This window comes from Hoplias malabaricus, chromosome 13 (assembly GCF_029633855.1).
Source record: "Hoplias malabaricus isolate fHopMal1 chromosome 13, fHopMal1.hap1, whole genome shotgun sequence".
NCBI lineage: Eukaryota > Metazoa > Chordata > Actinopteri > Characiformes > Erythrinidae > Hoplias > Hoplias malabaricus.
In genome coordinates this window covers 23013120-23038384 of record NC_089812.1, presented here as the reverse complement: position 1 = coordinate 23038384, position 25265 = coordinate 23013120, and the positions used below count along the sequence as shown (strand labels likewise).

General features: G+C 39.8%; 2 protein-coding genes across 2 annotated transcripts; both read right to left on the bottom strand.

The window, feature by feature from the left end:
* Positions 1–1099: 1099 nt before the first annotated feature.
* Positions 1100–16118, bottom strand: kat7a (K(lysine) acetyltransferase 7a). Its single transcript, XM_066642528.1, has 15 exons — positions 15973–16118; positions 14775–14916; positions 13676–13828; positions 13071–13304; positions 12261–12343; positions 11934–12020; positions 11366–11464; positions 10776–10886; positions 9510–9701; positions 8600–8689; positions 8079–8219; positions 6905–6998; positions 5828–5974; positions 5418–5524; positions 1100–4907 (listed from the first exon to the last, which is right to left on the bottom strand). Exons 1-15 carry the CDS (start codon positions 15985–15987, stop codon positions 4809–4811), a joined length of 1794 nt encoding a protein of 597 aa, XP_066498625.1. The 5' UTR covers positions 15988–16118; the 3' UTR covers positions 1100–4808.
* Positions 16119–17217: 1099 nt separating this feature from the next.
* Positions 17218–21714, bottom strand: g6pc1b (glucose-6-phosphatase catalytic subunit 1b). Its single transcript, XM_066641644.1, has 5 exons — positions 21497–21714; positions 20776–20885; positions 19926–20031; positions 18260–18375; positions 17218–17744 (listed from the first exon to the last, which is right to left on the bottom strand). The coding sequence occupies exons 1-5, from the start codon at positions 21712–21714 to the stop codon at positions 17218–17220; spliced, it is 1077 nt and encodes a 358-aa protein (XP_066497741.1).
* Positions 21715–25265: the final 3551 nt, after the last annotated feature.

Here is a 25265-nt window from a genome sequence, read left to right as displayed (position 1 = left end):
AGACTAAAAATAAAGTAGCGAGAAAATAATTTATTGGTCGCTGCATTCGTTATGAGCTCCATCGGTATCTGATACATATCCTCATCACCCCTGCTGATACATCATAGTATGAGTACAGGACGGCTGTGAAAGACTTTGTTGCATGGTGCAAGCTGAACCATCTGCAGCTCAATTTGACAAAGACAAAAGAACTGGTGGTGGACCTGAGGAGGGACAAGGCACCCAGTGTCCCCTGTGTCCATCACGGGGGTCAGTGTGGACACTGTGGAGGACTACAAATACTTGGGAGTGCACAGTTACAATAAACTGGACTGGGCTAAGAACACTGATGCCCTCTCCAGGAAGGGCCAAAGTCATCTTCATATTCTGAGGCGCCTGAGGTCCTTCAACATTTGCCGGACTGTGCTCATGAGTTTGTGGTGGCAACTGCTATGTTAAATGCTTTTGCATGCTGGGGCAAATTTCTCTTTTGCTTTAATTTTTTGTCTTGTTTTAAATTATTATTAGAGCGTTTATTCTTTACATAAACGGTTGCAACTGTAACAACAGCAATTTCCCTCTGGGATCAATAAAGTATTTCTGAATCTGAATCAGGAAAAAGAGATGCAGAAGCATGAGACAGATTTATTCTTTTCTTGGGGATAGTATTGTTTATAAGAGTACAGGTGGGTTTTGGCTTAGACAACTTAAAGACAGGGATTTCAATGTTAGGGATTTTGGATGTAGTATTAATACTTGAGGTTTTTTTTTTTTTTTTAAATAAATCAGACAGTTCATTAATTCATTTATTGTCTGTAACCACTTATTTACTTCAGGGTCATGATGGGCCCGAGGCCTACGTGGAATCATCTGGCACAAGGTGGGAACACACCCTTTAGGGGGCACAAGTTACTCGCAGGTCAAATCAAACAGTTGTACCATATAAATTTGAAAATATGTTAATTTTATTTTTATACATACAAATTTTTTTTACTCTCTAAAGGCATGTTTCACACAGTTTAACTGCAGTAGAGCAGTCTGGAGTGATGCTTAATACGATGGTGGTTATTTCCAACTACAAATAACTGACCCAAGACGAACAGATTTTATTTTATTGATCAGAGTTTATTTGGGTGGAAGCAGAAGGAAAACACTGCAGAACAACATAGTGACATGGTCACCAGGCAGGCCTTTGGCATTTGTGGTTTGGCGATTGTGCGGACAGCGCTGACTAGTGCATTACTAGAGTTCAGAGGAAGAGAAGGATTCTGCTCTACATTCACAAACTATGCAATATAAACAACATCTTAAAATAACCAAGGCATACAGTGACTAGAGCTGTCACTTCAGTAAGGTCATCTGAAATAAAGATATCCCATTCACCCCAGTGTTATTCAACGCTAACTCTACCCATAAGCGTGACGTCCCCCAGTCACACGCTGCTACAAAGCCTCGTGGAAGAAACACTAGTACAAGAGCTTTTAGAACTGAAACTAGCATAACTTCACTGTGACTCAACGAACACTAAGTGCTAATTAAATTAAATCAGCTCAACATGCTTGGAGGAGAATCCTAAGTGCTAACTGTCAATAAATTAACAAACAACCGTGTTGGCTGGCATCATGCTGAGTTACAGGGAGGGGGAGGGGCTTACCACCTGCCCCAGGCCTGATTACGGATGTCTGTGGCATCACCAGGAAATTAACTCATAATGGTTTAGTAATAAATACAAATAACAAGAGCAACACCAACAGTAGTAACAATAATGATAATAATATAATAGTATTAATAGTAATAATAAAAAAAATAATAATTATATGTACAAATAATATCAATAACATTTAAAATACCACCCTGCTCTTATGCAAAATGTACCATTGTCCAAAAAAATATATCATAAAGTTATCATTGTATTATTAATTTATTAAAACGGTGTAAGTGATGTTAGAACATGGTTCAGTTCAAGAACCTGATGCTATATCACATACTCACTGTGCGTTCAGTTACTTCTAATTATATTAGATTATTAGTCAAACCACACTTCCACATTTTGACATTTACGTTAAAAAAAAAAAAAAAAAACGTACGTGATTTTTACAACATTTTAAAAAGTTTTTTAAACTTTGTTTAAATTTCACAGTCCAATAAAAACTGATTTTTCTAAAATGTGGAAAATACTTGAGCTGCATTAACTTCCATCACAAGTTAACTATATTTTTCTTCATTCTCCTGTAGAATTAGCATTCTGGAGATATGAGGTTTTGTTACAGGCCCTTAAAGACAACCTTGACTATAAAATAAATACAGTAAAGGCAAAGGTGAAGAGACAAACTCATTTTCAGACATCAGCTAAACATTATGAAATAAAGCTTCAGTACCTTTTTATATAACCTCTACCTTTTTTTAATGTCCTTTCGACGTTGCCCTCTGTTAGATAGAAATCCCCAAGTCTCACATGGCACATGTAACCACCACTATTTTTCAAACAGCTGCTAACACGACGGCACTGGACTGTTCAACACGCTTGGAGAAGGACACTAACTGCCCAGGTCTGTTATGCTGTCCTCCCTGTCCAGAGAGAGTAGGGCCTGTAATGTTCTTGGACTCCAGGGCCTCAAACGGCTTTATGACCTGTTTTTTAATGTAATAAAAAACTCACAGTAAAAAGAGAGGTAGCTAAAGGAAATGATCTGTGTGAGAGAAACACTAAACACGGACTGTGCTGACGGGGTGGATTTGGGAAGAGAGTGGAGTATTCAGTGGCTGCTGTAGTTCTACAGTTCCCACACTGACAGTGCTTTAATTTCAGAGAGAATAAGGTTATTAATATTAAAGTTGCTACTGTTGAAGTGTTAGCTATGCTAATGTGGTTACTCCAGTGTTTAAACAGTCCTGGTCATGTACTACTCGCCCAAAAGCTGTGGTCACAATAGATAGTCGTTTGCGTCACTCTGTGAATAGGCGAGGCCAGATTATTGGTGTTGCAAACAGTTTATGGTCATTGACCAATGAAAAACCTGTGTCTCCATGTTTGTGGATGTTTAGTTTACCACATCATTTGAACACAGCAGCTTCACACAGTGTGAATATTTCATGATGAATGGACCAAAAGAAACGCTCCAAAATTACGCTGAATATATCTTTTTACATTAACATACATTAAAATTGAAGAAGTTTTTACCTGTAAAGTTACTGTTTTGGAGATAATTTTTTTCATGGGACAACAATGTTATTTTTGTGTGGTTAGCTAACACACAGGCTAACATCCCTTCCAATCACAGATCTCTCCCAACCTTCCTCCAGAACGTAAAAATACACCACATATTTTGAACATTACTGGAGCTCAATGCGCAGGATTTAATGCTAGTAATTTTACTTCAATTTTACATATTTCTCACAGTATAGATACTGTTAAATCAGCTTAACATGCTTGGAGGAGAAAACTAACTGCTGGTTCTGTAAGATGAGCTCAATATGCTTGAAGGAGAACACTGCTTATTCTGTAGCATCAGCTGAACACACTCAGAGGAGACTATGCCGTTATTTTCGTGCCACAATTCTGCGCACGCTCGTGGATATTTTGAGCGAGCAAGAAGGTTTTTGCGAGCGCGCGTGGATATTTTACTACATTAGAGTTATAGTCGACAGAAGTATGAATAGCTAACCGCAAGCTAACTTAACTGCAGTATTAAGCTATTAAGTTATTTAGATTTTAGCATTACACAATCAATTAGCCATGTATGTTGATAACTACCTATCTAGATATCATTTACAGTATATTCTATCACTGATAGCAAAGAGACGGCGGACCACTGTTGGCCCACTGAGGACAAAGTTGGAGGTCCACTAGTGTTTTACACAGCGTATTCTGGGCGGACCACTGGTGATTAAACAGAATTTTAGACAAAATGCCACATTTTAGCACTTTTCCATTCACAGTCCAATTTACATTTTTTTCCCCTTCATTAGGTTCTTTTGCTATCGTTTACGAATAAGAATAGTAAATAATTTTAATCCAGCACAGTGTCAACATTTTTATCATAATCATTTTATATCAGGCTTATCCTCATTATTATATCTCTCAAAGTTGTTGGTAATATTTGTATTAGTTTGTTTTCCAGAATAAAAGTCTCTGTGAATATAAAATTTGTTTGAAGAGATTAAACATGAGTTATATCCTGTACAGGACAGTAATCTGAGTGGTTCGATGGTGGACCAGCAGTGGTCTAACAGTCAGTGGTGTGCCAGCCTTTATATGCCAGTGGACCGATATATGTTCGCTGTCTGGGATTACTAATAAAGAAGTTTCTACAGTAGTTGCAGTACCATTTACAGTCATTGCTAGCACTATTTTATACTATGTATATTATTTTCAGCACATCAGCTACTTTGTTACACAGTAAAACTAGATAAATACAATTAAGGCAAAATAAACAGATAAAAACCTCATGTGCCCAATTCAATGAATATAAAATAAAATTACTGGCTGTGGTGCACTGGTCTGTTGCTGTTCGAGAAACCTCCTTGCTCGCTAAAAATATAGTGCGCGTGCAAAAACCTGTAACATCAGCTGAACACCCCTCAGAGAGAAAGAAAACTGCTGTTTGTGTCACATCAGTTCACCACGCTCAGCGGAGAACCATAAATAATAATTCAGTTTGGTCCTGATTTGGTTTTCCCTGTTGGAGCCGGACTGGGAAACACTGGACGAGCCTTAAACAGAACAGGGTTAGCTTTGAGAACATGCGTAGTGTAACAGAGTCTACAGCATCTACTATCAAGCACAGAGCAGTAGACGAGGAGCGGGAGGCGGAGAAGCTAGGGGTCTGTTAGGTTCCTTTGGGTGGGCTCCACTTCAGAGCGGTTGGGTCGATGGATTTACTGCTTCCACGCTTCATTTCCTTGGCTCTCCACTCATCGATCAGGTCCTGGAGGTTAGCGTTAGCATGTCAGTGTCATGTACAGAAACTAGGGCTGGGAAAGAGCATCATGTTATCAGCACTGGGATGAGATTATGCAGATACTGGAGAATGTTGTTTACATCCCCTTTTTGATTAATACTAATGTGTAATCAATGAAATTTAGTGTTCTACAAATACCTAATACATCAAACCATTACAAGGATAATAATAAAGACAGATTCAGATTTATGAAGATAGTCTGTAAAGAACAACAACAACAGCAATGCACAGTAACTCTATAAACCACATGGTAACATTGGATTGGATGGCAGCCTGTTATGTCATCATCAAATTTAATTAATTTATTACATTAAATAACTCACTCACTCTCTCATTCCACTACTAATCAATAGTTAAAACACCATAAAGCCCACCTAAGGTTTTATTCTGAAACAGAACAAAATTCTTATATCTACAAGTGTAGATAATTGTTTCTGGATTATTCATTAGTCACTTTTGCAGACGGTCTGTGGTTACCTGTCTCTTTAAGACTAGGTGCTTCCCTTTCCAGTATTTCAGCATCTGGAGTGACTGCAGGGTGCTGACGATGTCAACAGGGTTCACGGCCGTCTCCTGGCTGATCTCTGATCAGAATACATCAAAGATAAGTAGAGGAGAATGACTGTCAAAAAAGGGCATCCATCAAAATAAGTTTTTTAAAATGTTATGATAAAACTTACGTTCATTTTTAAATTCTTGCAACAGCAGCTTTAACAGGTATAGGTTAGACAGGTTAATCTAAACTGTATTTTACTATACTATGTCTGCCTTGAATTTTGATTGTAATAACAATAAATAAAAAACTAAATACTAATGAATCAATTATAAAGAACTGAACATACTTATTATAGCAATAACACTACTACATGTCTGTTTGTTGCTGTTACCTTTAATGGAGATCTCTTTGCCCTGGAAATTGTGCAGGTATCTCAGCAGCACTTCTTTCCAGTAGCTCCGGTAGCTGATGAGTCCAAGATCAGACAGGGGACGCTCTGGAGAGCCCACCTTCTCCTCCACTTTAGACAGCAGGTAACCTCAAAATGTACAAAGAGATATAGGTTAAATAAATCAACAATGATAATAATAATAATAATAATAATAATACCATAATATGAGTAATTTAATTCCAAAAGTATATGCTGCCAAACACATGAACATCCAAAGGCAGAGGCCACTGAGAAATTTGTTCATTAATCTCTGTTCTTAGAAGATTCCATCACTGTCCGCTGCAGGGGCGTCCAAACCCAGACTACAATCATGGTGTTTTCCCAGAGGTCTGTGCTAGTGCCTAACTACTGAGACTGAGTTGTTTATGTTGCCATGTCGATGTTGCTATCAATCAATATTTGAATTGAACCGCTCCCTTATCTCAGAGCAGCAGGACTTTAAAACACTATTAAACTGCTTTACTGTATAAACGTGATAGGTGTACAAGAAAACTATAATGAATTATTAATACAGTATATTCATGATGGCTATCATCAAAATCCCCATCTTTAAATCGTCTAAACCAAAACTCACATGTACTTTTGGATACAAAAATTACCCCCCTCCCCACACATAAAAAAAAAAACAACAACAAATCAATCACATGCTTTGGCAGCACTTTATTTCGACAGAACTCATAACGAATGCAGTGACCAATAGATTTTTATCACCCATCTTCTTATTTTTAGGATATATTTTGTTGAATAAATTGACAACTGTGATTTTTAATACTGCACAATACTTCCATAAAATGACGAGTGGGAGAATATTTGAATATTGTTTTTCAGTTATTACACAAAGACACTTAGTGTATGTATTAGTACACTTAATATATTGAATGCAATTCTGGGGTGAATGCTGACCCCAGAATGCTGTTGACATTGAATGCTGTATCTTTAAGATCAAGATGCTTTTTTATACATTTAAAAACCAGTGGAGAGTGGCTTTAAAGTGATCAGTAAGTTAAAAGTACTCACTGAAGTCGATGAGCATCTTGCCGTAGCCCTGTCTCATGTACTGAGGCATGGTCAGAATGCAGGACACGTTGTAGTTCAGAAAGGAGTTCTTCTCCTGCGGGAGGAACAAGAGTTTTGTGATCTTCTCTAAAGCAGAATAGCCTATAAAGTCAGATTCACCGTTGGTTAAAAATGATCACTGGACAAACAAACTCACACTTTATGTAATGAAGAACTATAGACAGACAAATTAAACATAGGGCAGTGTAAGCAAGAAAAATAGCTTATGACAACCATATCTGCCAAAGGGGATGCATTTACAGATGCAAATTACAAGTCAGTTGTTCCAGAGGAAGCACTGTTGTCACAACAGAATAAACATGAGGGTCTGACCATAAAAATAAAATACATTTCTTATAGTGCGTTCACAGTAGCAGTCTACAAGTCACTTATGTCGCCCCAAGTTTGTCTCGTAGGTGTGTCGAGGCCGCTCATGTTGTGCCTCGTAGACCCTGTGTCTACAATTGGTTCAAAGAATTTCTTGCACCCAATCATTTAGAATGTTGCTTCATCGCATCATAACTCATTTGCATAAACTTGGAAAAAAACTCATCTTTATTTGTCGCTTTGTCGCCTGCTAGTGTGAACACAGGGAAAGTCTACGACCCTAAAATAAAAAGTAAAGGCTGTGTTTTATAGTTGGGTACAGATTCTGTATCAAAGTTCAAATGTTAAAGGGCTGGGGAAGAGAAGTATTTCAATGTATACAATGTGTGCAATGTATCCCCTTCCTAAAGGTTTGTACCTTATAACAACCATAAACAAAGAAAATATGTTCACTTTCCCTGTTCACACTTACAACAAAGACCAGAAACTTCAGGGAAAAAGTTTTGGAGAAGAGTATGACTTTAATGTATGACGGAATAAATTTAGCCAGCTACTTAATCTCAAGTCTGTTCTATGCCCTCACACTGCTGCAACATTTTCTTGTCTTCTGGTGGTCTTTGCTCGGTATGCTAACTTTATAAGGACTTTGGGTTCTGAAGACCATTGTATAAATCCAATTTATATTATTATGTTATATTATATTATAGTACTATTATAATTTTCTGAACTGCTCTGTCACTTTGGCCATGTTTTTGTATTATTTTTTGTCCAAAAAGAAATCTGTAAATGGACTATCACAGCAGTTTACCTTTGAGAAATATCCCACAAGGTGGCAGCCGGTGTTGTCTGCTTCCGTCATCACGTAGAACAGAAAGGGCTCTACGTCGTAGTACAGAGTTTTATGGTCCAGGAAGAGTTTAGCCAGCAGACACAAGTTCTGGCAGTAGATCTGTTTCAGAGACAACAGCACAGAAGTACATTTATGGCACTGATGTAGAAATTTTGTTATTCACGGCCAAATGGCAATCAGTAGAGCAGCTGCACGAGCCGAAGGGAGACTTACCTAACAGAGTAAAGTTTGCTCCTGGGCTCCTCTACAGTGTAATTCATTTTTACAGCACTGTCCTGAAATCAAGAGGGGGTGGGGTGTGGGATCCTACCCAGCTCCAAAAGTTACATAGTACAGTTTCTGCAGTGCTAAGCCCAGAGTAGCAAAGACAGAGGCTCTATTCTCCCTATTACAGCTCAAATCATGCTTTTCTATATAGAACATCTGTGCCCACGTTGGATTCATTCATTATCATCAGGGACTGTAGACAGTTATTTCACCTTGTTTTTCTTTCCGTCCACTTCAAACACGGAGATGGCGTTCTTCCTGTAGATCTCGTCTCCCGGTGGATGCTTCCACACACACTTCGCCTGTACAACACATAGCAGAGTTCGACCTCAGACTCTGTGAAGCCCTCAGACACACACAAGCTTTTAATGGACCAAGATAACAAAAAAATTAAGAAAATATAATGTGAAATTATTTGTCACTGTACAACAAAATGTGTCTTCTGTATTGAACTTTATCTGTGGCAGTCAACACACAAATAATAATTATTAATTAATAATCAGTTTTCAATTAAAAATAAAACATGAAGTTTTTTACATTTTTATTTATTTCTGTTCAACAGATCTCTGAACCCTGAAATTCTGCACATACAGAATCTAAATATTAAATTAGTCTTTAATCAACAAACATATCTGTTACTATTTCACAATTTGGTGAATTTAATTAAATGTTACAGTGTGGGGGAAAAAAAAAAAAACACTAGAGCACCATGGGGCCTTGCTCAAGAACACCTCATCTGTGGATGAGTGATGTTCCTTCACTTCCCTGCCCCCAATTTCCCTGGCAGAAATAGGAATCGAACCGGAAACCTTCCATTCCCAATGACTGTGTGGATGACTGAATATTACATGGCATTATAAAGCATTATAGAATGTTTATAATGTTCAGTTATCCACACAGGTTGTAATTATCTACAGGAAGTCTAGGGGGCGTGAATTCCACTGTTTCATTTAGTTTAATTTAAAATAAGCTCTTCTTGTGTCTGTGTGGATTATATAAACCTTATAAATCACTTTAAAGTAATCCATCTACAAACCCAATTCCAAAAACACCGGAAGTGTATGTTAAATGTATAATTACATTTAGCATATTTATATAATGACACAAGTGAACAACTCTTACCATGTGTCGTCGGAGGATGGTCTGGCTCTTCATGTATTTGAGGCAGAATTCGCACATGTACAGACGCCCCAGACGAGCGTATTCCTCCGGGTACGGGGAGTGGTACCACGTGTCCAGCTCAAAGCGTCCAAACACTATGGTTTTAATCATATTACTGCCCTCTGTCACCTGACCCTGGAGACGCAGCTTCTCCTACAGAACAGAGAGAGAGGGGAGAGGTGGTGGTAAACGGAGAGAAAGAGTGAAATAAATAGAGGAGAGAGAATAAAAAAATGGTAAAAGGAGAGAAGGGGTGAACAGGAGAAAAAGGGTGAATTAGAGGGGGAGACAGTGAGAGAGAGAGGAGAGAAAGAAAGAAGGAGGAAGGGAGGGAAAGGAGAAAAATAAGTTGAAGAGAGAGTGGGATGGGAGAGAATAAGGGACAGAGATGGAAGGAGCATGGAAGGGGTAGAGAGTAATAGTGGGTGGACAGAAGAAAGATAGAGAGGAACCAAATGAGAGAGAGAGAGAGGGAGGGAGAGAGAAAGAGAGATATTACTAACAGTTATAAGGGCATACACTGAGAAGCCTGAGCCAGTTATTAATAATGAATTCAGGATGAACTGAGGAAGCTGTAAAGGTTTAAATGTAAAAAAGGAAATTCTACATAAAAAAATGACAAAAACTGCTTTTGTGTGAGAGCACACAATAGAGAGAGAGAGCGCGAGTGAGCGACAGAGAGACTAAATAAAGCGAGCATGAGTATAGAGAAGAAAATGAGGATAGAAAGAAAAAGAAAAAGAGAGGGAGTGGTAGAGTCCATGGGAGACAAACTCTCAAAGAAAGAAAGGCAAAAGAGGACAGAGGGAGGTGAGGGGGGAGGGAAAGGTGAAAATAGAGAACAGAGAAAAAGAGAAGGGCATATAGAGAGAATGAAAGTGAGAAAAAAAAGAAAGTGTGAAAGGGAAAGACAAAGTGTGTTTGGGTGGGGGGTTGGGGGGACAGGGCAAGAAGTGATAAGTGAGAAAGCAGAGAAAGAACAAAAATGAGAAGGTGAGAATAACAAAGAGAGAGAGAGCGAGAGAGAGAGAGAGAGAGAGAGAGAGAGAGAGATTTTCCAGCACTCCATTTGTGCAGTGGCCTCCAGGTTGATCAGGTAGAGCCTCAGGTCTCTGCTTTGGAGCGAGGGTGGGAGACAGCCTCAAGGAGGTCACGGAGAGAAGGAGGGACGGAGGGAGGGAGGAAGGGAAAAAAAAGGGAGAACAGGTGATGAGTTTTCTCTCTTACAAGATCGTCCGAGGCACGTGCCTGCGCTTTCCGAAAGAGCTCTAGGTCGTAATCACTGGTGATGTTCTCCAGCAGGGGCTCACGACTAGAACCATGAACCTGTCTGTGCTCCTGCAGAGAGGGGAGAGGGATGGGGCATTGGGGTATAAAAATAATTAACAAAAAAGAAAAAGAGAGAAAAAAATGGTATAGGGAAAAAAGGAATAGAAAGTGAAGACAGTGAGGGGAGGGATAGAGAAAGGGTAGGGAAATTAAAAAAAAAAAAAAAAAAAAAAAGAAAAGAATTTAATACATGTAAGTTGACAGTAGACACAAAATAATTCATAGAGGACAGGGCAGACCAATGCACAGCACTTTCACAGCAGTTTCACAACTTTGTTGTTGTATTCAAACTGCGATGTGGTTTCACGACTGTGTCTGTGTTGTGTTCACACACTGAAGTGGTTTCAAGCTTGTGTTGGTGTGTTCACTCCGAAGTGGTTTCAAGACTGTGTTGTGTTCACAATGTTAAGTCGTTTCCCACCTGTTTGTATTGTGTTCACACTGTGAACCCTCAGTAGTTTGTATCACTCTGAGATGGAGGAGCTCACCGTGTATTTCTCCTTGTGCTCTTTGAGGGGAGTGGAGTTCCTCTTCCTCCTCATCTCCGTCACCTTTTCTTTATAACGCAGCTGCCGCTCCGCAGGGGCCTGAGATTAACAAACCAGGAAACATCACAGAACTTTACACCTCAATTTAACAAATCTCATTATCTCAACACCAAGATTTTCAATCAAACTGCTTTTTTTTTAAATAATTTCAGGAGTAACTGCACCTCAACACCGCGCCCTACTCTCCCACCACGCACCAGCATAAAAACAAAATATTCCCTTTATAATAAATACAACTGTCCAGACCATACCATATTAATACAGACTTATCATTCATCCATTCATCTTCACTAACTGCTACATTCAGAGCAGTGTTTCCGAGACCCTGGAATACCATCACACGCTTATTACCAAATTGTAACGTACTACCCAAAGGACATTCTTGCACCAGGCTTTAGGATATTACACCTGTTATGATCTGCCTTATCCACAGTAACTGACCAATTCACACCGGAAATTTACGTTGCGTAACGTTTGGACAAACAGTGTATTTATTGTTAGAGGGTACCTGATGGCGCGTGGAATGTCGGTTCTCGTCCTGGCTGTGGGTCAGAGCTCTCTCCTCTGAAGGTTTGTCCCGAGAGCTGGCCTTTACCTGCAGAGAACCACATCAAGAACCATCAGATCAGATGAGGATTCACTTATTTCACATCTTCACCGCCATGAAATCCTCTACTCTCCTGTCTTTGGGGTCCACTGCCCCGAGCTCAAACACATCCTTTACTGCTCAGGCTTTTCATCTTTTATTTACCACACTGAGTGAAAGCCAAAATAATCCGCCCTCCTCCACAGCGGAACACAGTTCTGGATCATAGAGCAGTGTATCAGTGGGTACCTTGCACTCGTCTGCTGAGAGGTTATGATAGAGTGGACAGCCAGAGATGGAAAAGTGTCTCTCGTGCTTCCCAGTCAAATGTCCTGTTAAACAAAAACAAAACAGAGTGAAGCATTAAAAATAAAGAAAGAAAGAAATATGTTTGGTGTTTAAAAAGGACACTAATTCAAAAAAAGAAATCATCAAACGTTACATACTCTGAATACACCGACTGTACAAAGCCAAGACAGAGTATATACTGTGGCCAAAAATTTGTGAACACCAGCTCTTCCAGCATTATTCTGGAACTGAAGGGAGTTGACAGGAATGAGTTCCTCTGAACGTCAGTAAAAGTTTTTACTCTTCTAGGAAACTTTTACACTAGATATAGGAACATTTCAGTAAGGATTTGATACATTCCGCCACATGAACATTAGTGAGGTCAGATACAGATGCGAGAAGATTAGCTCTGGATCACAAACCTCCCTGAATCTTGTTGGCATTGCCAACAACTGAAATTCCCCTCCTTCACCACTCCCTCTCTTTCCAGGCTGCTGCTTTAAACTAAAAACATAAAAACATTCTCTAGAGCCAGTGCTGAAACACAGCAGTGCTACATGGCAGCCTCTGTTGGAAGATGACTCCCTCGCAATGTAGATACGGAGAAATTATTATAAAGAATTATAAAAAAAATTATAAACAAAAACGAATGCCATATTTTTCCATTTCTGCTAATGTATCTCTCTAAATAATACACACTGCATTCTTAATGATCCTAAAGAAAATAATATCACATATCAATTTAGAGATGCGGTGTGAGCGGAGGATTACCAAGAGAGTTGCAGCCGGGCGTGGGGCACTTCATGTTGAAGTTGTAGCTCTCGTGGAAGCGTCTGCGCTTGGGCCGGTGCGCCAGACTGGACTCTCTGAGAGAAAGCTCCTTCGCCAGAGTCTCGTCGTGAGAGATGTTGGGGCTGGAAACATCGATGTCGGACTCAGACGAGTGAGCGTTTCCTGTGGGGGTCCGAGGGGGGGATTCATCCTGATCCACAGCCTGCTTGGCATCTATGTAGATACAGAATACTAACTCACATCTGTACACAGAACACTATATACTATATACTAAGGGCCACTGTAAACAGCAGCTGTAATTCTGTGCACACTGACATGAGGGAAGGAGGGGTCCATCCTTCCCACCCAGAGAGCGAAGCTGACTGTCCTCATAACACAGTCACCAGGGATCAAAACTGTTACCTCTCCATTACTTTTGATGTCCAAACAAAATCATAATTGTAATAACACAATAATAATAACAGAAATTGTATTTTAAAAAAATATTTTATATCAGACTCTGATATGGAGCAGAGAAAACCTCAGGCAGAATGTGAGAGCAAGTGAATACATCCAGCTGTTCTGCAGTGATGTGGTGATCCTACCCCTGTGCGAGACGTCTCCACGCCGCTGCGTCTCTGTGTCAGGTTTCTTGCCTGCGAGTGTGTCCCCGTGCTGCTGGCTGCGGGTCACTCTCCGAGTAGAGAAGTTCATCACCTCGTCTGCGACCAGTGTGGAGTTCCTCACTGGGCTGGAATCTGAACGCAGAGTTTAAAAAGAGACGCTCTATTTAAATACACATTTCTGTTTAAATAGAAATAGACATTTCTGTTTAAATACAGAAATGGAAATAAACAGAAGACACAGCCAATAACATCCCCTCTAAATTACTGTAAAACAATGTGTGAGACATCAGCCATGTGTTCCTCTAAACACTTTCTATGAGAACATTTTAGAGGAGGACATCTGGTTCCATTCACCTGCACTGTCCACACTCCAAACGTTTCTCTACAGCAAAGCATTTTGCACAAAACCAAACCCAGTCTCCACCACGAGTAGTCATTTTGCTGTTCCTGCTGTTACATTGAGACGTAGTGGCCTGGGTTTATCAGAGATTCTGCACAAAGCATAGGGCTTTGTTACTAAAACCAGAGTCAGAAATCATAATTTGTGTGAAATTTGGTTTTATTTGAAATTCAGGTCTAGAACTTTCAGTTTGAAAGAGTCAGGTAACTAAACTAAAATAAACAAAAATAATTCAGGTTCAAAAATAAATACATAATAAAAAAAATATTATGTAGGCTAATATAAAATCAATATGGCAAAAACAACTCACGTAATTAATATTCAGGTCATAGAAAATTAGGAAAACATCTGGTGTACTAAGGAAGGGTAAACTAAAACTGAATTTTGATTCCATGTATTATTTTTCCATTAATTATTTTTACCTGAAGTTTTACCTGAATTTCTTATTTAATTTTAAGACTTGAATTTCTAAAAAATATCTAATATTTTGCCCATTAAATATGACATGTTCAGGGGAGAATAAGCTGGTTATTTCAGGGACTACAAAGCAGTTTGATTCACATAGAACCAAATTAAAAACAATAATGACAGTCAAATATAATTAGCTACATTAATTTCAGTGGTAAAAATGACTGATTGCATCTTTAAATGTTAAAGAAGATGAAGTAAAGTCATTACCCTGTGAGCTCTGGCTGAGTCTGAGCGAGGAGCGAGTGAGACGAGTGTTTTTCATGGCGTTCGCGTCGCTCTCAGAGCTGTCTGTGTGATCAGCCGAGAAATCAGAGTCCTCCGTCCCGTCAGAACTGCTGCACGCATTCCTCTGAACAAAGAGCACATCACAAACACAGATCAGAAATGTGCTCTCTGCCCTCCAAAGAGATTCAGCCTTTTCTGCCAGGCTTTAGCATTCTGTTTATACTGTGTATGTGGAGGGGTGGGCACTCCTGGGATATTCCACAAAGTAGGTCCAGCTAGTTAACATCAGACCAGTTTGACTTTAGGCTTAATTTACCTGGCTTTACTTGCTTTGAGGAATACTCTCCTGGTCAAAATAATCAAACACACATTATCTGCAGAGAACAGCAAAATAAAATGTGCCATAGATTTTGCACAGGCTATGTTTGATGTTTCATTCAACTTATTTAAATTTAATTTAAATTCAACAAATTAACAGTAAAATGCATTTAAAAACATACAGTGTGTGTTTTCTGAAAAGAATATCACTTATTTTTACTTATTAACAACTGGCACTCAACACAAAAATCTGTACACAACAGGTCCAAGAATAAAAACACAATCTCACCTCCAGACTAAACACTATCACTACCTAAATAAGTAACATTAACACAGCTCCACAACAAACATCAGCAGCAAACTGCCATTAACCAATAACAGTATCAACCCCACAACAACATTCAAACAAGCATTAACATCTACACTAGCACTAAAACACACAGACTACAAAATCAACACTAACACCAAGTCCAGCACAGACACAAAACTAAAACCATCATTAACTAATAACCTCAGCTCCAAAACAGAATATACACTCTAATCAAACAAAACAACAGCAATACCTACTCTAAAATCTACATGAACACCAAAATACACATTAACTTCAACAACAAGACAGGCACAACCACAAAACCATTTTTGTATTTAATAATAACATCAGCTCCAACCCAAACCTACATCTACACCGAAAACAACTCTACCTAAAAACCAACACAATATTTAATTAATAATACGAAAACCATCATCAAAAACCAGCACAAAACCAACAAACCAAACACACATAAGCGCCAACACAACAGGCACACAAACCTGAACAACATCAACACACACACACACAACTGCTAATAACCCCTTCTCTCACCTTCCGCCGCGGCATCTCCTTCACTCCTGCTTTTAATGAGAAATAAAACCCACTTTTACAGCCGTTACTACACAATAAATACGTTATAATAAATACTGTTATATTTATTCTCTGAGCTCTTCACTCATAACTGCGTTTCTGAGGGAGGCCATTTTCTGCCTTCAAATGTCAAAATAAAAGTCTTTTTTGTACGTTCAGATATAAAATAAATATTTTAAATTAATTTGTTGCTGATAATTAAACATTGGATCCCATATTTCATAAATATTAAATCATTCATATAATAAATTTAATTTTAATATATACTTTTAATATGTTTAACAGCCAAGGTTAATACATGTCTGTTTCACTCACAAAAACAGGGAAAAGAGACATTATGATGTATAAAATAAAATCACGGGAATACACAAAAATAAAATATTAAAATAATGTTATAAAGAAGAAAATTATTTCATGATTTTTATTTATTTTTTTTAAACGATATTATACATAATATCAAACACGTGCATCTCTTTTTTTTACAACACTAGATGGCATAAGGTCATTTCTATTAACCTCCCAAACCCTAAGGTAGATTCATTCATTCGTTTAATCATTCATTTATTCACGTTCTGTAACCACTTTATTCTGGGGGTCCAGACTCAAACTGTGATCTTTAGGCCCCAGACAGGAACACAGATTTTTTTCTGAAATATTGTTCTTTTCCATCAGATACATTTTTGTGTACTTAAAGTTATTTTATTGCTTTTTTAGAAAAAAAAAGTTCTCTGATGCTTTTGGTGTGAGCAAAACACGATAATTGCTTTGTGGTTGGTGTTGTGTAGTTGTAGTGGGTTACACCACTGACTGTAACATGGTAGACCAGTGTTCAATGCCCCATCTGGGTAGGCACAACATTCTAAACCAATATGAGTCTTTGAGCACGACTCTTTGGGTTGCATCCCTTGGTAATGTGATGGAAATGTACTTCCACATAAATAAAATGCACTACAGCTATACAATTCTACTCTAGATCAGCATTCAGCACCACAACTAGTCTGCTGAAATTATGTAACAGAATGAATAGATAGTATTCTCCTCTAAGCATGCTGAGCTGGTTTCACAGAAGTTAGGGTGATGAATTACAGAATTAGAAGTTAGGGTTTTCGTCTGAATGTGTTGAGCTGATGTAACAGAATTAGCAGTTACTGTTCTCCTCCAAGCAGGCTGAGCTGAATGACCAGCAGTTAATATTCTAATGCTATTTCATTTTAAAATTTTGGAAAATGTTTGTCGCTGATATATATTTAGCGCCAACTTGGCACAGCATGGCACCAAGCCCACCGTAGTGAGGGGCACTGTGGCGCTTTTACAGAACACGAGAAGGTAAAAGAGAGTGTGTGTGTGAGCAGGAGGCCTGAAGGAGTCCAGCAGGCTCAAGAGCAACAGTGTGACTAATGCACAGCTCAGTCTGTAAATGGCGCTGTCTTTTAATCTGTAGGTCCCAGTCTTAATCAGTATTGGGAGATGGAGGCCCAGTCCCAGCCCAAACAAAACCCCTGTGTTTCGTAGGAGTCCTGCAAAGGGCGTGGTGTCGAGATGAACCCAATCCGCACGTATGCACCACTTCTGGGCCTTGACTAAGCTCCAGTGTGGGTCAATGGAGGCAATGTCCAGTAAAGTGGACAGTCCCAAAGCAAAGGACAGGAGGAAGACAGAGGCGTGGACGTAACCTCTCAGAGTCGTGGTGTAGATCCACGAGGCTTGGTTAAAGACTTTGGCCACTGCGATGCCTGCAGGAATAGAACACATTGTTCAGTATCTCAGTACAGGAGTCCCTGCCTCAGCTGGGAGTAGAACCCCAGTCTGATATATCACTGTCCACTTCCAATTCCCCTCCTGGCTACTGTATCAGAAGCATACATCCTGGACTTCTAAGCACTGGCCACTTTATCAGGAGCACACACCTGTACTTCTACATGCTGGCCACTTTATTAGAAACACACACCCTGCACTTCTATGTGCTAGTCACTTTATTAGAAACATTTGCTTTATAGCTCTATAAGTAAATAATTACAGATTGTAGTCCATATGCTGTAACTGACTATCAGCCCTTGTTCATCTTCAGATGTGGAGCACAGGTACAGATATTACTGAAATGTCCTTTTCAACATGTCAGTGTTAAAAGTATTCTACCAGCCAAGAATATCTGGATAGCAGCAGCTCTGAGCAAAAACAGTATTGACCAAGGCTGAGAGGATGGAGAACACAAACTAAATAAAGTGGACATCTATGAAACCCCTATTACCTGTTATAACCCCAGCAACGACCTGGTGTGGGAAATGAGCCCCAATGAAGATCCTGGAGAGACAAACAGACACCTGCAATGCCCAGAACAATGTCCAGAGACAGCCATGTATGCACCTGGAAACCAACAAGAGTTTAGATGTTATCATTTTATCATCCACCCAGATGATATATAATCCCACAGATATTTAAATAACACCAGAGAGAGTCGAGTATCAGTCATTAATAACACTCTGCACACTTTAGAGAATATTTCATTATGCTAACACAGATGGATATAAACATTTCCTCTGAGATAGGTTTGTTTATATCTGATGGTTGATGAGATATTTCCTTTCACACTTCAGACACTCCAGCTACGTGCTGGCCTTGCATTTAACTTCCAGCTATTGTCCTTTTTGTCCTAGTCATCCTTCCTCTTTTCTACAAATTCTGTTCCTGGATAAGACTTCTGGAAACTGAAACAGGACTCTGAGATATTAATTCCCCTGAATGTTCATTTAACGAATAAAGCATGAAGAAATTATTTCCAAAGTTGTCTCTGAACGATTCAACTGTATTTTGTAAATATAAACACATTTGATGTTTGCCTGCAACATGCTTCAAAAAAGTCAGGACGAATTTGAGTTTCCCACTGAACCTTTCCTTTACTGACACTGTTCAAGCGTTTACTAACTGAGGAGACTCTGTTGCAGGTTTGTGAATGGAGTTAGTGAGTTGAGTTCTCTCTTGATACAAGACTCCAGCTGCTCAACACCCCATGGTCACCGTCGTCTGATTTTCCTCTTCATGATGACCATAGGAGACAGATCTGGAAGTAGGCCAGTCACACTCACGTACTCTGTGTCTATAAAAGCACGCTTTTGTAGCACATGCAGAATGAGACCTGGGATTGTCTTGCTGAAACAACAATGGACTTCCCGGGAAAAGACATCACCTTGACGGCAGCATTTGTCTATTTAATTTTCAAATAAACAGTTTCACATCAGTGGTACATCCACCCCTACACCTCCCAAGCACACACACACACACACACACACACACACACACACACACACACACACACACACACACACACCCAGACCATGACAGATGCTGGCTGTTGATAAAAAATAACTATTTTGCACTGATAAAAATAACACATCACATTTTGTCACATTTGTGTTTGGCATGGAGAACCTGATATCTGTTTTTCATAAAATCAATCTGACTGTATATGTTTGCACTGATTTTCTGAACATCTTAAGCTGAGCTTGTCCAATAAATAACATTATATTATGCATGGTATCTTTATTAAAAATGGGGTTGGGGCAGCCGTGGGCAGCCTGGGGGCGGCCTGGGGTTGAGGGAACTGGGTATGTAACAGGAAGGTTGCGGGTTCAATCCCCAGAGCCAGCAGGTCATGACTGAAGTGCCCTTGACCAAGGCACATAACCCCCAACTGCTCCCAGGGCGCCGTGTCTAGGGCTGCCCACTGCTCTGGGCATGTGTGCTCACTGCCCCCTAGTGTTCACTTGTGTGTGTTTAAATGTGTGTTTCACTGCACAGATTGGGTTACATGCAGAGAACAAATACCTCTGTGTGCACAGTGGCCAATAAAGTGATTCTAATTCTAATTTTAAATGACTTCTTATGAGGAGCCAAAAAGGAAGAGAATATCTCCTCACCATTTCTTAACAGAGTGTCCATCTCCTTTCAGTAAAAGTGGCAGCAGAGACGTGATCAAGACGTAATAAACTCCAGCAGCCCCCATTGCGTGACCTGAGGGGCTTCCTGCAGTATAAGCAAAACACATTTCAGTTCTGTTGTGATCACCCTTAAAGGTGCAATCAGTCATTCTATCCTGTCTCTCCCTGTGTGGGGGACCCACTCCATGGAGAATAAACAGATTAATTCATGAACTACAAAGCACTTAGATTCTTCATTTGATGTGAGATACACTTTACAGATAAAGTGCACAAATCATATACAATCACTTTAACATTTAATTATTTGACCTTTAACACCGGGTGTAAATGGAATAAATGCTCATTTAAGGTTTAATCCCTTTAATCCTTGATAACGTTACGGAACATGTAATGTAATCTTTCATTATACAACTGTTTAAAAAAACAAACAATAATAAAAGTCTGGAGAGAAAATGAAGTGTATGAAAACAAAAAAAAAGCTTTAAAATCTTCAATTAATATTGAACATGGTACACTTCATGTTCAATATTAATTGAAGATTTTAAAGCTTTTTTTTGTTTTCATACACTTCATTTTCTCTCCAGACTTTTATTATTGTTTGTTTTTTTAAACAGTTGTATAATGAAAGATTACAGATACCTTTTGGAGAAGAGAATTTCATGAACCTTTAGGGAACACAACTGGACTTTAACACAACTGCTGTACCTTTAAAGGTACATTACACAATTTATATTTTCATGAACAAAAATGTAACTCTATCGTATCTTTATTGATGACAGTGTGGTTTAAAAGTTTAAGAGAACCCCTAGATTTTTATGTGTAAACTTACCTGGTCCAGTCTCACATGTGCTGGGGTACTGCTGGATTATTGGCACTGTGGAGTTGCTGTAGTACAGAGTTTCTTGAATCCACCAGTAAGGACGCTCGCCAAATAAAATCCTGAGAAGTAACCAGAAGAAATACAGCTTTAATGTGATCAGTTAAAAAACATGTGTTGTTATGAAAAACGCACAAAGAAAATATTTCCAATGTTGTCTCTGAATAACACTGTATTTTGTAAATGTAAAGACATAATCTGACGCCAGCAACTCATCCCAAAAAGTCGGGATGGGGTAAAATAAGAGTTTAGAAGAGTTTATAGAATATTCCAGTTCCACTATTTTGAAGCACTCCTCTATAAACAGGTGACCCAGGGGTCAGCAGAGAAATGTCATGGTCACCGCTGTGGGCTGAACATCATTAGAGAATTAAACAGTCCAAAAATCCAGAACTTCTAAGAGAAATGACCAAATCAGGATTGCTGACAGTGGAGGTGAATGGAACCAGACGTCTGCTTCTAAAAAGCTCCACTCGAGCGGAGCTATTACAGTTAAAGTCTATGAACATGCTGCTGACCCCTGACAGTCATGCGTCCAACCATTTTAGTTCACTGTCAATCATTCACCACCACTGTGTACAATTCTGAGTCTGTACCTTTTTCTCTTATCAGTCATTTCACCCCTCACTAACTGGGAAGATTCTGGACTTTTCGAGAAGTAAACACCTCTCACCATTTCAGTACAAGGTTGATCCAGTCTCCCACCACAGCGACCCACAACAGTTTGACCCCCGCGGCCATGTGCAGGTGGAAGCAGATGGGGAACAGCACCAGGAAAGTGGTGCGGAGGTCTGCAGCCTTGGACGCCAAGGAGAACCAGGGCTGAGCGTCGCTGTAATGGAGCTGCAGGTACAGGGTGCTGCTTATCCCGTAACCATGGAGAACCTCCATCACTTCTTTAGGCCTGACAGCACACACATGCACACACACACACACACGTACACACACATGCACACACACACACAAGTCCTGCTGAGAAACACGGCCTTATAAACCTCAGCCTTTCTTTGTTTGCTCAGCCCTCCTCCAACTTGTCACTGGAAAATAGGAGAAAATTATCTCCAGTGATTACACTGGGGACATTAAGTGTGTGTGTGTGTGTGTGTGTGTGTGTATAAGTGTGACCCATATTTGTCAAGGGGCTGGGGCTAAAACCTAAATTTATCCCTGGTCCTCCATCAGCACACCTACTTACTGTAAGAGGTGATATCAGTGATGTGTGGTAGACTGATGCTAATAGTGATGGGAATTGCTCTTTTTGGGGAGCCGGCTCTTTTGGCTCAGCTCTTCATAAAGAGCCGGCTCTTTCGGCTCCTAAATGGCTCTTTGTTTTACCACTTATTTCCACTGGTACAGAACAATATTACCTACATTTTATATGACTATATGGACAAAATATTATTGTTCAATATTAAAAATAATAAATAGTGTTGCAATGGCCAATTGTTTTTATGGCTGTCTTGTAATAACTCACTGATTGCACTCACACATTCAATTGTATAAATAACTGGATTTTTATTTAAACACCTTAATAAAAAATCACTTGTAAAAACTCTGAAATATAGCCAATGGAACCTAAAAGGTAGGTATTACAAAATAACTTATTAAATTAAATAATCATACATTTCTGGGTAATAAAATAAACAAATACTGTGCAAAGTGTAAAACAGCAGCATTCGGCGATAGTGATTAAAACAACCACAACTGTCAACAAACATTTAACTGATTTAACATTTTCTTCAACTATTTTTTGGAAGGCAGATTGGCATTCAGGAAAACCAAGTGTCTCAGTTTGGAGGGTTGGAGGGTTGGAGCTTGCTTGTTGTTCTCTGATTGGTTAAATGACAAGCCTTAGAAAAAAATGGCTCGGTCTTAGACGGGAACCGGCTCTCATCGTTCACTTACAAGAGCCGGCTCTTTGAACCGGTTCGTTCGCGACCGACACATCACTAGATGCTAACACAAAATTAGTGGACTCAACACACTTGCAGGAGAACAATAACAGCTAAATTCTTTTATGACAGCTAACAGACACATGTAGTTTTGTGCTAAAGTAAAAAAGAGACAGAGAGACAGATGTCAAAACATACAAAAAGTATATTCAGAAGCAGTGATTTAGCCGAGTGTGTGATGCCTGAGTGTGGGTCTCACGTCCTGGTGGGCTACAAGCGCTCTTTAATTTTAGCTACATCAGCTACAGTGCAAACGTAAATAAACATGTGGAGACCTGGACACTCACACTGTGTGGTATTTACTCTGGACCTGATAGGAATGGGATTACAAATGTTACACGTGCCACTGAAAAATATTATTGGGCTCGACACGCTAGGAGGAGAATACTAATAGCCCAGGTCTGCTATTTTATCTAACAGACACATATTCTGTAGTTACTTAACCAATACTGCTTAAAGCAAACTTTAATGGATGCTTAAAAGTGCACAGGGAATATTAAACAAGGGAATGAGCAGTAATTTGTGCTTTGTGTACAATGTGTCTCTTATTCACCATGCACCCAAAATCATGGATGGTGAATAACATCCTGCCCATGGAAACCACCACACACCAAGCCTAACACATATAACAACACAAACACAAAATCCCCCAGCCCTAAAACACATACACGCACACAGGGAGAACACACCAGTCTCCTCACAGTCACCCGGAGCAGGACTTAAACACACAACCTTCAGGTCCCTGGAGCTGTGACAGAGACACTACCTGCTGCACCACCGTGCCGCCCACGCAGAACACAAAAAAACTTAAATAATGTCGCTGGGCATGCTGGGACCTCCACAGACACTTCCATATTTGGTACCACAACAATATTGACAGAAAGACAGACAAAAAACTGCACAGTATTCTGTCTCAGAGTGTCCCGTACACCGTGGACAAGTTTTTTAAGGAATGTATTATTAACACGCTTGGAGGAGAACACTAACTTCTGATTAATGTTAAACCAGCTAACATATTCCATGCATTGTGTTAAGAGAGAAAGAGAGAGAGAGAGGTAAACAAACAGTAAAGCCCTTCCTCCTGTTTGTGCTCATTCAGTGTCCAGCACACAGCGGATACGTGCAGGACCTGGGGATTCACGTCGCGTGGTGTTTACTTGTCCCTGAAGGGAACTGCTGAGTTTTGGACAGTCACATGACCCTTTCCCAAAACCTGAGCTCATTAGCTCGCTAGCAGCCCTTGTCCATGCTCTACATCACCGCTCGGACAGATGCAGAATTTTCCGGTCAGGTCCAGGTGGTCTGCCATATGGAAAAACACAGATGGAAACGGTGTGTGGAGACACGACCAAGGACGCTGACCCTCTCCAGGACAACCACACTGTCCTCACTGCTATGGACACATGCTCGTCCAAAGTCTCTCCTGAAATGGAGGGAATTATTAATTACACTTTTACCAGGAGTGTGTTCCTTTTATGCAGGGAGAGATTCTACCTACCTATGAGGGCTTATGCTACAGGTTGGAACATTGCTGTGAGGGTTTGATGGCAGCCACATAAACCATAAACCACATAAACACCTTGACCTGCAAAAGCTCATTTCAAGGAGGTGGAATCAAAACAGAACTTTACCTGAATTTTGTTCCCCATCCCAACTTCTATTGGAATATGTTGCTGAGGTTGTGGGTTTGAGTCCCGCTCCGGGTGACTGTCTGTGAGGAGTTTGGTGTGTTCTCCCCGTGTTTGTGTGGGATTTTTCCTCTGAGGGCTCCGGTTTCCTCCCACGCTCCAAACAAACGTTGGTAGGTAGATTTGTGACTCAAAATTGTCCGTAGGTGTGAGTGAATGGGTGAGTGTTTTGCCCATTGGATTGAAGGACTGGCGCCCCCTCCAGGGTGTGTTCCTGCCTTGTGCCCAGTGAACTGGATAAGGGTTACATACAATTACAGCTAAATTAAGTAGCATAAGCAATGTAAATTAATGAGTGAATGATGTTAAACTCTTTTACAGACACTAAACCTCAATAAACAATAGAGAACTACTGTTCAAACAGTGGGGCAAACCAATACTATCATAATATTTCCCATTAACCAGGGATAAACTTCAGTGTCATCTGGGTTATAATGGCTCGGACATAGCTCTGCACACTACAGTGATGGCCAGTGAAAAAGAGGAAAGCTAGACTGTAAAGCCCCTCCCACGTGCAAAACCTCATGGCTCTAACAAGCACCAGACCAACCAATTAGGATGCTCTGTTTTTGGATGAACCTCTTTCTCCTCAGAGAACACAGTTCTACCGCTGCACTGGCCCATGCTGCACAGGCTCACGTGCAGCTGCGGCAGCGCGTCCCAGTTCACTGAATGCCTTTCTACAGAGATTACACAAGCTATGATGTCAAATGTATGCTAGAAGGATATACACCTCTAGTGTGTGCCAGCATGTGCATTCCCTAGAGTGATAAGTACTGAATAATTGATTATAAAATCTGAT

Bases quoted from the DNA above. Each gene is read 5' to 3' on its own strand.
- kat7a (XM_066642528.1), bottom strand. The intron at 6,999-8,078 runs GTAAACTGCTGT...TTCCTCCCGCAG, and splicing joins TTGTGGGATATTTCTCAAAG to GAGAAGAACTCCTTTCTGAA. The intron at 4,908-5,417 runs GTAACCACAGAC...GCTAACCTCCAG, and splicing joins ACCTAGTCTTAAAGAGACAG to GACCTGATCGATGAGTGGAG.
- g6pc1b (XM_066641644.1), bottom strand. From the start codon at position 21,714: ATGGAGGTTCTCCATGGTTACGGGATAAGCAGCACCCTGTACCTGCAG. The intron at 20,032-20,775 runs GTAAGTTTACAC...CTTATACTGCAG, and splicing joins CACATGTGAGACTGGACCAG to GAAGCCCCTCAGGTCACGCA. The intron at 17,745-18,259 runs GTAATAGGGGTT...CTATTCCTGCAG, and splicing joins CGTTGCTGGGGTTATAACAG to GCATCGCAGTGGCCAAAGTC.